Genomic DNA, 15,602 nt, shown 5'->3' on the forward strand with positions numbered 1-15,602 from the left:
TAAAGATTAAAACACTTAAAATTGGCGGCCGAAGGGGCTCTGGTAATCACAATTTGCACTCATTAAACAGAATTTCAGACATTCGCATCAGTAATCGTTTTGTGATGATTTTTTCTGTTAAATTTATTGTGGTAACGAAATACACCAATAACTGCCGTAAATGATCGGGCTAAATTTTGGATATATGATTATAGGTTAGAAATAAATTTGGCATTAATTATTAATTCTAATAAGAGATGGCGCCTAACGCCTAACTCTAGTGCCAAATTTATTTCTAATCTATAATCATATATCCAAAATTTAGCCCGATCATTTACGGCAGTTATTGGTGTATTTGCTTATGATGTCGGGTTTCGTTTGATGTATATTTGTGGTAAGAAATTATCTGCGCAAAAATCTCGCTCGTATTTCAGTATTACTAACTCTTACCTAAGATCATTAAAGATCTTCGTGCTTATCGTATATTGCACCATACTTGCAATGTGGCAGCTGGTGAGTTTTTGTTTTGTTTGGAGTACTTTTTGAATCTTATCCATCTCTGGTTTCTGAAGATGTATAATGTGGACTGTCGAACTGTATGGGACAGGACTTGACACATTCGGTACAGATTATCTTGGGTTCTTCAACAGCTCGAATTCGATTTCAGGGCGGTAGACTGAAGTCTTAACCGCTCAAACATCCGGCCGTCACATTGTTATACTGTCTTGAAAGTATAACAAGTAGCAACACTTCCATATAAACAGTTTGTTATTGTACAGTACACTAGACACTTGCACATAAATTGCTTTTAGTTAATCTGCAATGTACGATATCTCTCACATAATATATTATTTCGGCGAGAAATTGATATACGATGTACGGTACACCATTTTGTTCACGACGCGTTTTAGGAACTTAAGTATGATATATTATTAAATACAAAAGGTTCTCAATATAACAGATGAAGTTTGATCTAATAATCTAGTGTTTTACATTCATATCTTTCATTTATAAACATCTAAATGCAATAAAATGATGAATCTTAACTTGCGTTTAAAATTTATTTAAACGCAAGTTAGTAATTTTCTATGGGACATATATCAAAGTTGATGTTTGAACACAGAGCGCAAATATGTATAGAACGATCTCGCTCATTTGTTTCGATAATACCGCATAAAATGACGTGTCTCGCTAGCATAACAGTTTTTCTTTTATAAAATTTCTCGATAAACAGCTACAAGCAGCATATATTATTACATCGGACAGTAATATACAGTATGATTTAATTTTACGTTGATTAGTTAAAACCGTCTCAGATAACGACCGGATGGCCGAGTGGTCAATACCACTCAGGGGGACCGGAATCAAATCTAGATGGGTCGAAAAATCCCCAGGAATTTTTTGGGGTGGTCTGTTCGGAGATGTCGGGTCACCGTCCGTCACCACCCGGCCGCCCCATTGTGGGTCTGCCCGAATCCATAATAGGCTTGCTAAAGAGGCCCTTTTAGTACCTACATGGCGGAAAGAGTTTTAAAAAATATTATTATTTAATAAACTGTACGTATTATTATATATTCCTCGGCCAAACCGGATGGCGAAAACGATAAAAGCCTTGATTCCATATGAAGGTCTCCAGTGGACGATAACAGTATTTACTATAAAACCATCTCACAATCCTTTAGCTGCTTGTCCCGCTAGTATGAAAAATTGAGAAGTGTCGAATACTTTCCGTTACCATTAAGGGCGATTTATAAATTGTAATCGGTAACCGGTTACAATTTCCAAACCGCCCTTAATGGCATGCTCTAAGACTCGTCGCTTTCGATAGTCAGTAGAAGTGAGTATACATCTGATGTCAGAACAATAGAATATATCCCATGTTTGAAAGTGTAACAGTAAATCTAATTGGATGATGTATTCGAGTTTCTAATTGGCGAATTTTTCATTTTCAGAATCCCAAACACTATTGTAATATAAAGAGACAAAGACGTTACCCTAACAAAAGGTTTTATTCGTGTCTAAAACGCACGACTGTTACAAATTCAAATGCAGCGAGAAACAGTGCTGCCAGTCCAAGAGACTAACTACTGTGGAAATTAGTTTTGCCACACTGTGACACTACTACAACTACCGCTTTCAACGAAATAAACTTCAATATCTTTGCTCTGAACATTCGCTGCCATCGCTTACCTCTGCCGCTGAGAACTTGCAAATGAAACCAATTCTTAAGGTATTTGAGGGAGCCGCTATCGAATTCAGATAAATTGAAAAATACCCAAAATTTTTCGCGGGCTAGTTTATCACAGGGGAGCCATCATTACAGGCCCACGTGTTTGTCCGTACTATTTCGATGCGCCTGGATGAAAAACATTTCGTATTGCTACTGCAATTACGTGTGTTGCCATTGATAGTACCCACCGTCACCTCCGTTTGGATTGGTGTCACTCTCAACGAGATTGAACCGCAACGGAATGGAACCGGGTCGTCTACTGCGATGAATCCAGATTCAGTTTGGGCACTGACAACAGCTGTGTTTATGTTTGGAGGCCCCGTGGTGAACACCTCAATCCTGCATACGCTTTGGAGCAACACACAGCTCCCACAGCTCGTATGATGGTCTGGGGGCCCATCACATACGACAGCTGGTCACCTCTAGTAGTGATTCAAGAGACCTTAACAGTCTAACAATGTGTTAGTGACATCCTGCAGTCACATGTGTTGCCTCTCATGGCAGGACTCCCAAAAGCCATTTTTCAACAGAACAATGCTTCATCACATACAGCAAGGGTGCCTCCGCCACACTGTTACACTTTCCTAGTTTGCCCGGTCTCCTGATTGAACATGTCTGGGATGCCAAGTTCGATAGCCCAGGAGTTTGGCCGAACTAGAGGACCGCTTGCAGCAACTGTGGTCTGAGATGCCACAGGACACCATACAGCAACTGTACGTCTCCACGCCCGCCGGTATCATATTGGCACACTAGAGGTGGCTCATTAGGATACATGAAAATGGATTCATAAATGATCCATTTTCTTTCATTTTGTAATCACATGCATCACCGTTACACTCAAACATGTATAATTTCGTTCGATTACAACTTCTTGGTGCGCTAATTTTTATGGCAATGAGTGTATATTCATGTCGAGTGAATTCAACACCAGTTGGCGGATCATAACTGTTGTCAATTATCGTAATAAATACCTTTAAAGTCTGATAGCAAGATTTTACGTAGATAAAAATACGAGAAAATTAATACGTGTTTATTTATTCATTAATTTTTTCATATATTTTATTTACTTGAATTCTCAGTATACAGTATATCCATTCGAATATAAAAAAAATTTACATCTTGAAAAACTATCATAATAAAAACATTAAATTGTACACATGTACAACAATCAATAATAAATTTTTCAAATTATTATTATTTTTACTGCAATTTATATACGTTAAATGTTTCAATATATTCTTGAACTCTCGTGTTAAAGATAAAAATCAAGTAAAACAAATCAGAATAACGTATCGGTCCTCGCGAATCCAACGAAAGCGTCAGTTATCACTATTTAAACACAGTAAAGGTTAAAGGTCACGACTATTCGAAAGTGATATTTAATATATTCATAAATAACATTACAAATTATTTTTAATAAATAAAAAAAAACACACACACACATATATACACGTATACATATATACAATTTAAAAATATCAATAAATTAACATCGACATAATAACAAATTCGGTGACGTAATAAGATTATTTATAAAAATTTAAATTTAAACTACATCTCATTACATCGATAAAAACTCATTAATACTCTAATGTTAAAAACTTTAAAAAATTTTAAAAAATTTAAACAAAATTTATTTTATTTTATTTTTTTTATCAATAACAAATTTAATTGTATATTTATTCTTCCTTTCCGTATTAGGAATATATAACGAATGCGCATGCGCTATGATTAGAGCGTGCTTTGTTGTCATCTCCAATTCGAAAAAGGTAAAAAAAAAACAAAAAACAAAAAACAAAAAAGTAAATAATTTTACTCATTAATCGTAAATATAACTTTCGATAAGTCGGTGTAATAGAAGTCGAGCAACGTTAATTATTAACGATCATTTCAGCTTTCGGTACGGTCAATGTGTTTATGTGTTGCTGGAGTAAAGTATTTGGAGGGAATGTTAGAAATATTCGATTATTTTATAACTATCCTACGAATATTTTACCCTCTTATAATTGTTAATTAATATCCAACAGCCTCAGCTGTAATCATAAATTGAAATTGACACTGTTTACATATATATATATGTCTATTACAAATGCTTGAACACAATCATGTGATAGGTAAGTTTCATAAAATGCCATTAAATAATAACAATATGAATAAGTCAGGTATTGTGTTATGTGAATTTCAATGATAAATCTGATTAGAAGTATTATAAATGTAACAATTGCATATTTATCGCACATGTTTGGATTTGTACGATGAATGTTTTTTACGTATAGTTACAGTGCAGAATTTAACTGTAGATTCAATATGTGTAGGTTAGAAACGAGGATAGAATTGGCATCGGTGTGCCTCGGTATATAACTGTGCTCTTCGCCGTGCCGAATATGGTATAAGAATGAAGCGAACTGTCTATCATGTTAAATTTTTAATTAAATGAATTGAAAATTAACAACTTAACAGTTTGCTCTATTCTTATTGGTACACCTTGACGTTATATAAGATTAGAGGCTCGATTCAGAAATATAAAAATATAAATTTGTATCGAAATGCGGATGCTATTTTTTTTAGTCAATTGTTGTTATTGTTGTTTGATTTTTTGCAATATTGCTGTAAAACTTAATCATTTGAAATTTTGTTGTTAAACTAAAAAATGGATGAGTAGTGAGTGCATCATATGAACTAGTTTTAATAGTAAATTTTAGTAGTACTATTAGTTGATTTTGTTTTGTTTGTTTTTTGTAATCATAGTTATAGTAGTAGTAGCACATATGCTAAATTAAAAAGAGTATATTAATTTTAAAATGAATCTTGTTTGATAAGTTGAATATATGACATATAGTTAGATAGACTATTAATAAATTTTTCAATTTAGATTTAGCTTTAACAGTTTTTAAATCAGGAATGTTATAATAATATATAAAGATCTTGCAATATAAAATAATCAAAAATGAAACTATATTTTTGGTATTTTTTACATATTTTCAGCATTTAAAAAAAAAATAATAATAATTTTTATGTTATCAATTTCAAATCTATATAAATAAAAATGGATGCGTTTGTGCCTATATTTCACTCTGCAGCCAAAACTACACATCGCACATGAATGGTGTTTGTGTGTGTTAGTCTCCCATCGTGCACTATGGTGGTTGCGTCTCGATAGCTATAAGGGTGTAGGAGATACGGGGGTTGAAAGTGGTTGACTTCGAAAATGTGCGACGTTTCAATGAGAATGTTCTAGATTTTTCTCACACATTCCTCACACATATTCTCTGTCTTCATTCTCATTCTTCACCCCTACAACCTACCCCCTCTCATTTCTTTTTAAATTAATATTATATTATAGTACATTTTTTAAATAATCAAATAATTAAAATAAATTAAACGATAAAAACAAATAACGAATATTCTGGAAAGTTTTGGATTACTTTAATAATTTTTAATCCTTCAAGAATGTTCCATAATATTCTATATTATTTCAGAAGCTTTTGGACATTTCTGATAACAGATTAACTGATGCAACCACCATAGTGCACGTTGAACCTAGAGGTGAAATTTGATACACAGTTAGGGTACGTCATGAAAACACACACTAAGAAGGGATTTTTCGAAATTCCCCCTGCGGGGGGAGAGGGAGAGCATTAACCTGAAGAACGGCTTCTACTGTACTATTTTAGAAGCGATTTTTTTGTTTTTAATTACGTTTAGTCTTCATTGAGTACTTAGGGGTATTGACACATTCAGTAGATAAATGTCAGTAGATAAATGTTTAGGCAGCTGCTGGGCATTACGAGTCATGGGTGACTTGTAGTCTATTTTAATACAGAGTGGCACGAGTCACTCGTGCTTCATACTCTTAAATTAATATATTTTATTGCACATAATAAAATAATATTGATATATCAAGTATGATATTTGTAGAATAATGTTATCAAAACATATGCGCCACCCCACGGAAAAACAAGCAATTATGTCTGTCGCCCTAACTAGACATGTCCATACGAGTCACATGTGCCTTGTAACGCCGTGAACGTGTTAAATTGATAACATTTCAGACATTGTTATAAATATTTTTAATGTGGGTGCTCTTACTTTGTCGACAATCGGGTGTAGCTGTTGGCCCACTTTATGCGTTTTCGCATAGGCAAAAAGCCTAGGTACGTCAGGTGAATCGATAACTATGTCATGCAATATTAGGCATTTGGCTAATTTAGAGTTAGCCAGCCATCTAATTTTAGCTTGAATCCTTTTCTCACACATGGTACCATCGATGTACTCTCAAGCCCTGCAGGTATGAGCTACATTTCATGAGGACTAGTGTTTTGGATTTATCAGCTCTAGTGAGAACTACCCCATTTCATCGCATCCATTTTGCTGTACGTCTTAGCTTGCCTCTAAGCTTGATAATTTCTGGTTGTTCTTTAGCTTTTCTGATATTTATCAAAGATATCCATCTATAATACTCTTTCTGCGTGTCCAGGAGGCTCTTTATTAGGCATTCTATGTCTGGGATGAGGTCTCTGCCCCCTATCTTTGAGTGGCAGAAGTGCAAAGGTCAGGCCATACCAGAGCATGTCTACTACGAAGCTAGGTGGTTGAATGCTGTCCCAAACGACGAAGGGGAATGTTGGGCGTTGGCGAGTCCTAGGTACTTGAAACTTTAGTATCCAATTCAGCTTCTTGCGGTAATGTTCTTGCAGGTCAATAGATAGGTGTTCATAGATAGGAACTAATTTAGCGTTTTCAATGTGTGCGGAATAAGGAGTCTTCAGTCTCAATTAGCCCTTTCAATATAGTGAAGATCTGTCTCCTGGACGATCGGATGGCTCTATTAAAGCACATGATCCTGACTTTCTTGAGTAGAGGTTTGCTGTTTGGTGGGAGGTGTATACAGAAAAATGACATTGGTAAAAGTCGGTTCTTTCTACACTCCATTAGAAACTGTAGTTTTGCTCTAGTTTTAACTAGGGCTATCATCATCTTACGATATATATTAGCCGGCATAGCTAAATCTTTCAAAAAACAGAAAATTTTTTATTTTTTATTTTACAGAAAAAACAGAAATATTTTTTATATATTTCAATTTTTTAACCAAATTTTTGAACTGTTTTAAATTCGAATTTGTTATTGCATATTGGTTCAATTATAGAACGATTGTAAACGTTCCAGAAAATTTATTAAATTAAAAACAGTTTGTTTGATTCTCAGCAATTCTCATCATTTTCAGCGGTAGATGTTAAATAACAATTACTAAGTTTAATTGGTTGTTGAAATATTGAATGTAAATAGGGTTTGCTTGCAAAATCTACACGAGCAAAGCTGCTGTTAACAGCTAGTTTTTAAATAAAATTTTTTAGTAATTATAAATAAGAGAAAAATTTTTTGTGTCAAATTATTATGGCTTATTTATTCATCATAGAAAAAATCTATCAATAAAAACATCTATTAGAAGATATGTTAAGACTCTTGAAATGATTAAAGTATGGTAACTAAAAATAATTGAACCTTCGTTTCATTGGTCTCAGGAATTGTAAAGTTAGGATTACTTTTTTTAATCATAGACTTTTTTTTTAACTTTTCAATGGCCATTTAATGTCATTATGTTGATTCTGTTGTGATTGTTTTCCTACTACTTTGTTGTGATATTGAAGGAAAAAGTTGAATATTAGGATATATTATTACTGTCTATTATTGTTTTTATTTTTTACTTGAAACATTACTACAAGTACTTTCGACAAATTACAGATTGTTTCCTTCAGGCATAGAATAATGGAATCTTTTCAAAAAAAATTGTAAGGTTCCATTAAGATGCCATTATTCTATGCCTGAAGAAGACAACCTATAATTTGTTGAAAGTACTTGTAATAATGTTTCAAGTAAAAAATAATAATGCCAATAGACAGTAATAATATTTAATTAAAGTTTTTTGGCGTCGCAAGAAGAAATTTTCGAACTTTTGAATGTCAGGATATTTTTCAGTTTTTCTTTACTTGTAAAACTCAGTAAATAAATATTTCATTTTTTATTCTATTCTAAATAAATTAACAGAGTCATATACACAATTCATTCGCAAATAAGTTTTAAAAGTTACAAAATAAATAAATGATAAAGTACAGAGGGAGATTTTAGGATCTGCTTGAGTATTCAAACAGCTTGTTATGATCAAGACACATGAAGTTGTTGCAATGAACACATTTGTATTTTATCTTACGACTTGTTTTTTTATTTCTGATTTTTAAGGTTCCAAGTTTAGTATTCGAATTCTTAATCAAGTCAATTGTGGAACATGTTCAGTCTCCATGTGCTTTTTCTAAATAATCTGTAAGTCAAGTGCCAAGATTTAGTTGCTATGCCCACAGCTAGAAAAAATGAGCATGTTACTGTTTGTAATCCATGTGTAATCACCTGCTATGTATACTAAGTAACATTATAATAATTCTACATCTGATATTACAGTTAATGCAGTTTGAAAAAAATTTAATAATTATAACTAACTTCAGTCCACAGCACCAAAACTAGATTATTTTGGATGAAACAACATATGGTATCTGTTTACATATGCAAGTGGTAGAGATTTGATTCAGGCAAAGATACAGGAAAGCACATGAATTTCTAAACATGCATACATGAGATATAGATACATTTCATACTAGTCAGTCTCATAGACTATGTTAATATTGGAGGGTTAATAAAAGACTGAAACACTACAATAATAGCTAACTTAGTATAAAATAATGAAAATTGGTCAGTAATGCATCTGAAAAAATTTTTCAAATCATTGAAAAATTAATAATTTTAAATAAGCTTAGAAGTTAGCTGTTAAGCCTAAACTTCAGGCTTTTTCAAATGACTGCTGAACATTGAAGAATTTGAGATTTAAATTATACAAAAAGCAAACAAACTTCATTCTGATTTTGTTTATATTTCTGTTGATGACTGTGATTATTACTATCAGTCATTATGAATTTTATCATATTGCTTGATTGTCTAGATGTATTGTTAATTTTGTATGATTGAGTTCATCAGAAAATTTTATTTTGTTTACTTTATGTTTCTTAAGTACATCTTTCTGAAATATTTCTAAGAACAATGATTGTTGTTATTTTTCTAACATATTTAAGCAAGAATAATAATATGTATTTTCTTAGCACAATGTTGCCGTTGAGAAGTTTTTTTATATTTTACAGTATATTTTACGAAAGTAGAGCTACCAAAGGAAATATGCAGATTTGTCCAGTATTTTTAGGACAAAATATTAGTAGGGTAGATGTACCAGTTTTGGCCAGTGTACCAGTTCTGGCCAGAAAACAAATTTAACTTAGAAATATAATCACCACATATTCAAATATGTCCAATGAAACAAACTTTTATTGTTAACTGTTTACACAGTTAACAGTAAAAGTTTGTTTCATTTGTGATTATATTTTTAAGTTAAATTTGTTTTCTGGCCAGAACTGGTACTACACTGGCCAAAACTGGTACATCTACCCTATTTTGTGGCATAACCAGAGCTTCTGATCATTGCATCACATCTATGTTCTATTGAATCAACTAAGTTGTCAAGCACCGATTGGAAAATCTCATACTATGCTTTTTGGATGGAAGACCACAATTCATCAGGATTTGAATATGTATGTGTATACAGTGCTCAACTTCATCTCAAAGATACTCTATGGAGTTTAGGTCTAGTGATTGGGCTAGCCATGTCATAAGATTCATTTTTTTCTGTTGAAACCATTGCTTTACCAAATTTGCTGTGTGTTTGGGTTGTTGTCCTGTTGGAAGATCCATTTCCTTGTGGCATTGAACGACGTGCATGAGGAAGCATTTGATTCTGCAATGTATCCCAATAAATGGTTTGATCCATTATTCCATTAATTCTATGAATTGAACCAATTCCCTTTGCAGGGAAACATCCCCATACCATTATGCAGTCACCACCATGCTTTATTGTAGGAACTGTGTATTTTGGGTCATATCTCATGTTCACTGGTCGTCTGACACATTGTATACCATTACTAGAGAAGACATTGAACTTAGATTCATCACTCTAACACATTGGGCCATTTTTATTTGGTCGAAGTGATGTGTTCATGTGAAAACCCTAATCTCAGCCTTTTGTCTTTTGCAGAGATGAGCTGATGTGGCCCCTCAGGCTTTCTCTCTCAGTTCTTCCTTATCCTCGATGAGGTTAAGGGTTATGGCCAGTAACCGCTTGGTAAACTTGGAACAAGGGAGCATTTGCATTTTATCATGGAGCAATTTCAAAAGTTAATTGAGCTTGCGAGTGGTTTCTTTGCTGGTTGTCTCCCATGTAATCCAAAACTAGTCAAATGTCTTCAAAGAGTCCTTAAGCTTATATCTGAGTTACCCACTTCACATATGCCTAATCTAACGATCCAACTGTGCTATTGTTTTTTATGGTCTACCTGACTTTTTGGCAGAAACAATAGTCCCATATATTTGAAAATGCTTCACCACTTTTGTGACAACAGGTTTATGCACATTAAAAATTTTACCAATTTCAGTAAAGGTCTTTTTTTTCCTTCAAATGCATTTTCTATCATTCTTTGTTTGATATCATTTGATAATTGTATTCTTCGAGACAATTTAGCTGATTCAATGAAATGTAGATGTGATGCAATGATCAGAAGCTCTGATTACACCACAAAATATTAATATTTTGTCCTAAAAATACTGGACAAATCTGTATACTTCCTTTGGTAGCTCTACTTTTGTCACAGTGTAAAATATAAAAACTTCATTTTTCTTTTGTAAATCACATTTAAAATAAAACCTGTTTGAATCAATTGAGTATTTTGATGCTTTTTTTCTTCTGCTCTTTTCAACTATCACAATATTAATTATGTAGTAGGTGGTAAACAAAATAGAGGTTGCATTTTTAAAAATATTACAAGGGTAGTTCTACTTTTGACCACTACTGTACTGTACATTGTGCACACTTTCAGTTTATTTAAACTAATTAAACTATCAAATTATGGTCTTTTCCATGGGTTCGTCTTGAGCATAAGTATATCATTTATGATATTGATGTTGCACTGTTATAACTGATTTAAACTTATACCACAATATACACTGGTTTCTGTTGCATGTTCACCATTGTACTGACTGGAATGGCAGACAGTGTAATTGTTACTGTTTTCACACTTACTGTTAGTGACCAAAAGTGATACTGGTGAAATGTATCATACTCAGCTATACACTGGTGCCTAATGCTATATCAGATCAGTTAAGGCATAACTACAGAACAATCTATTACTTAGTTTATTGCTATGTTTAAGAATTTCCTGACTGTGATAAGTGCTTTGTATAGCAGCTTTCTATAGTATAATGTATGTGCTGTTATGAATCTGTAAAATTTTAATTTTTGTATAATGTATGTCAGTGGTTGCCAACCTTTCTGGACTCATGGACCACCAAACTCACAATTTTGAATTTTGTAGACCAGTATCATGAATTTTTTTTAAATGATACCAAACATCTATAGAATAATGATTTTAAAGTTCCATTGTAATTTATTTATATGAAATTCAGTTGTTGGGCTGCAATTTCAAAAAATTGTAGACCTATAAATTCCACTTCATCCATCTGTTTGTTTTTCTTTAATCTTGAGAATAGAATTAGATAGATGAAATCTGAGACCAGATATGGAAACCTTAGGGGCAGGAGGCCCCGATTAACTATATATAAACTTCTGATGCAAATTCTGAATTGAAATAACGCAACCAGAAATTGCGTTATTTCAATTCAAAACTTTTTCCTTAAAATCTTGCAATTGAAGTATTATTTTTATTTAAAATTTTATCTGGTCTTGTGTATCTATCCACTTGATTTCTATTCTTGTTTTAAATATTTAGTAATTTCTAAAATTTTTTCAGACAATCCTTTATCAAATTCCATATTGCTCCACAAATGTAGCATTCTTTAGACATGGAAATTATTTAAATTTCGAGTTTTACTCCCTGTCATTTGTCTTAATGGTAGTGTAGTATATGTTGAGCTTCCAAGGCTTGTAATGTTTACATTTTGAGAACCTTGGGCATAACCATAAGTATCTGTTAGCATTTTTCTTTTATTGGATAATACAAATTGCATTGCTTTCCTAAATAAGCTGATCTGAATTGGTTCTCTCCATTTTGAATCTATATTTGAGCAGTTGTCTTTTGAGTATTTTGAATAAATGATCACCTATAATCAAATGCTTCATTGTCCTAACATTGCTAACCTTTCTTAACTGGCAATATTAATCTCAATTAGAAGTTAATATTGAAGCAAATTGTACAATGTACAGAGCATTCTCTTTGTTTAAAATGCTCTCTAATGTTTCAAAAAGCAAACTCCAGCTGTATCAACTGAGTAAGACACAATCTATCTACCAATAACATAACCAATAATGATAATTCGTTTATCAATCAGTGAACACATTAGAAAGTTAGTTTTTAATATAATAGATTTTAAAAGTTCTCTTTATACTAAAAATTATTCAAAATATTTATGAATTTTTAACTTAATTGGTGTAATAATAACAATTATTAAATTCAACTAATTTCATATTTGAAAAATTACTTTTTAATTTGATTTCTTGATAGGAAATCTTTAATTTCCTTACATACAGTTTTTAATAGTTTATACATACATTATCTAAAGGGAAATGCTGGATTGTTTTTAATGTATATTGACATTACCAGGAATATGTATTGCAAAATAAATAGATCAAAAACTAAACAAGCACCTGATCACTCGCTGAGAGATATTTATTCTTAACACAAACGTTTTCAATCCAATCAATGGATCATCATCAGGTAAAATTAGAACATTACAAAAAATAGAACAACAAGTTCAAAATACAAAAAATATAACGGCTAACCAATATGTAACTAACAGCACAATAACGTTTCTAAATATCAACAAATTAATAAAAATGCTGCTAAAATTAAAAATAAAATATTAATATATAACAAACAAATAGTGTATACAAAATATTAATACCTCTGCCTTAATAAACAAATTAATAACACTAAATATTAACACTGCTTAATAAGCTGTACAGAGCTTTTCATTTAACTATACATATTAACAAAGCTACTGCTCTTATTTGAAGTTTATAACTGCAAACTTCCATGCAGAAGGAAGTCCATCGGCATCTCTTGCGTTGATGCAACACTCCAGGAGATTGAAAGAGGAATCGTGGGGTTAGATCCGGTTGACAAAGACTATATACGTTGGAAAGCTGTGTTAAAGAATCAGAAAACTAGGAAAGGAAGAGGTTATAATAAAGACATCGCTTATGCTAAGGGATGGCTGGAAGAGAACAACTTAATCGCAACAAGAGCGGATAAAAGCAAGCAGATCGTTGTGATGAAAAAACCTACATACGACGAAGCGTTGAAGGAGTATATCAGAAAAACGGATTGTATTCAGATAAATAGTAACATAGTTGAAGCAATTGATAGAAGGGTTAGAAAACTGGGAGGATCAAAACTGGCGAAGATCTTACCTTTTTTAGTAAAATGTCGTAACCCTAGACCAGGGATCCCTAGATTATTTGCCTTTGCTAAGACTCATAAGGAAGGCAAAAAAATCAGACCTATTGTGGAAAAACGAAAAGCGCCTACGTTCCTCCTTGAAAAACGGTTGCATCAGTATATCTCCTCCAAGATGGAAAGCAATGAATTGGTGGCTAAGGATCCGGTAACGGTGGTCAAAGGACTACAAGAGGTTTACTTAGTTGATGACGAAGTTGGGACTGTATTGGATTACGAAAATCTGTTCCCTTCTATCAAGATTGAATCTTGTGTAGAAGCACTTTTGGATTTTTTGACCAGAGTAAACCCTGCTTTAGCACATCATAGGAATGAGTTGGTAGAGATGGTTAATCTCGTTTGCTGCGAGTCTTTCTTTGCGTTTGAAGGACAAACGTATAAGCAATGCCGAGGGGTCCCTATGGGAAGCCCAATTTCTGGGCTATTGTGTGAGCTTGTTGTTAGTAGGCTTGAGGTTAAAGTTTTGCGTAGTTTCAAGAACAGCATCGTATACTACAAAAGGTATGTCGATGATATATTCATAATTTGGAAAAGCAATCGATTAATTGCTAGATTTATTGACAAGATCAATGATAATGAAGATGGCCTAAGCTTAAAACTAGAGCAAAAAAGCTCGGTTATGATACATTTTTTGGACATTAAGGTTATGTTTAGAGAGGGACGTATATCTACCAGGGTATTTATTAAACCAACTCGTAGCCCACTTTATATTCCGGCTGGCTCTAACAATCCCTATAAATATAAATTAGCAGCGTTTAGAGCGTTAGTTAGGAGGGCTTTTTTATACTGCGAAAGTGTTATAGACAGGGATGCAGAAATAGAAAGAATCACGCAGGTAGCAGAAGCATTGGGCTACAAGAGGAATGTTTTAAAGGGGATTATCAATAAATTAGAAGTTAGTACCGATGCAGTACCTGGTCGTGGGCGTGGTCCATCTACATACACGAAATTTACGTACAACAAGCGCTTAGGAAGCATTATGAAAGAAATCGCACATATAAAGGATACAAAGATAATCTTAAAAAGAGCTCCGAATCTGTACAGAATTCTTAGAAATGATAAAGGGTTAATTAAGAAAGAGGATAGGTCCGGCGTTTATAGGATTCCATACGAGAATCAGATGTTAGGAATAAGTAAAGATTATGTTGGGGTTACTACTAGAAATCTAGGGGTAAGGATAAAAGAGCACAGATATGATGTTAGAAAAGGTTCTAATGCCACAGTATTGTCACAAATGGCACAAGCGGAAGGCTCAATAGTAAGATGGAATGAAGCAGATATACTGAAACAAATACACTCCCCGACCTTGGCAAGAACGGCCGAAAAATTAGAAATCTATAAAAGCAAGCTTAAAGGGAATTGCATCAACGCAAGAGATGCCGATGGACTTCCTTCCGCATGGAAGTTTGCAGTTATAAACTTCAAATAAGAGCAGTAGCTTTGTTAATATGTATAGTTAAATGAAAAGCTCTGTACAGCTTATTAAGCAGTGTTAATATTTAGTGTTATTAATTTGTTTATTAAGGCAGAGGTATTAATATTTTGTATACACTATTTGTTTGTTATATATTAATATTTTATTTTTAATTTTAGCAGCATTTTTATTAATTTGTTGATATTTAGAAACGTTATTGTGCTGTTAGTTACATATTGGTTAGCCGTTATATTTTTTGTATTTTGAACTTGTTGTTCTATTTTTTGTAATGTTCTAATTTTACCTGATGATGATCCATTGATTGGATTGAAAACGTTTGTGTTAAGAATAAATATCTCTCAGCGAGTGATCAGGTGCTTGTTTAGTTTTTGTATTATTTTCTGCTGAGCACGCTGTA

At 32.9% G+C, this 15,602-nt stretch overlaps 2 protein-coding genes across 7 annotated transcripts in view; both read left to right on the plus strand.

Annotated features, from left to right (window-relative positions):
• Positions 1-3,917: 3,917 nt before the first annotated feature.
• Positions 3,918-15,602, plus strand: part of LOC136968759 (MBT domain-containing protein 1-like) — a 116,435-nt gene continuing 104,750 nt past the window's right edge. For 5 of the 6 annotated variants that reach the window (XM_067262787.1, XM_067262792.1, XM_067262791.1 and 2 more), the window contains exon 1: positions 3,918-3,977. The gene's annotated coding sequence lies outside the window, so the exon portion shown is untranslated. Of the gene's footprint in view, positions 3,978-4,011; positions 4,110-15,602 lie in introns of those variants that run through there. The other variant, XM_067262789.1, reaches the window with a different exon arrangement.
• Positions 4,299-15,199, plus strand: LOC136968758 (uncharacterized). The gene is made up of 2 exons (XM_067262786.1): positions 4,299-4,323; positions 13,329-15,199. The coding sequence occupies exons 1-2, from the start codon at positions 4,299-4,301 to the stop codon at positions 15,197-15,199; spliced, it is 1,896 nt and encodes a 631-aa protein (XP_067118887.1).

This window comes from Centruroides vittatus, unplaced genomic scaffold (assembly GCF_030686945.1).
Source record: "Centruroides vittatus isolate TY-2023 unplaced genomic scaffold, ASM3068694v2 contig_1520, whole genome shotgun sequence".
Classification (NCBI taxonomy): domain Eukaryota; kingdom Metazoa; phylum Arthropoda; class Arachnida; order Scorpiones; family Buthidae; genus Centruroides; species Centruroides vittatus.

What these genes read in the sequence shown, in the direction of transcription:
- LOC136968758 (XM_067262786.1), top strand. Translation starts at nt 4,299, where the DNA reads ATGCTTGAACACAATCATGTGATAG. An exon ending in TGAACACAATCATGTGATAG is followed by an intron (nt 4,324 to 13,328) that starts GTAAGTTTCATA and finishes TCTTATTTGAAG; the next exon opens with TTTATAACTGCAAACTTCCA.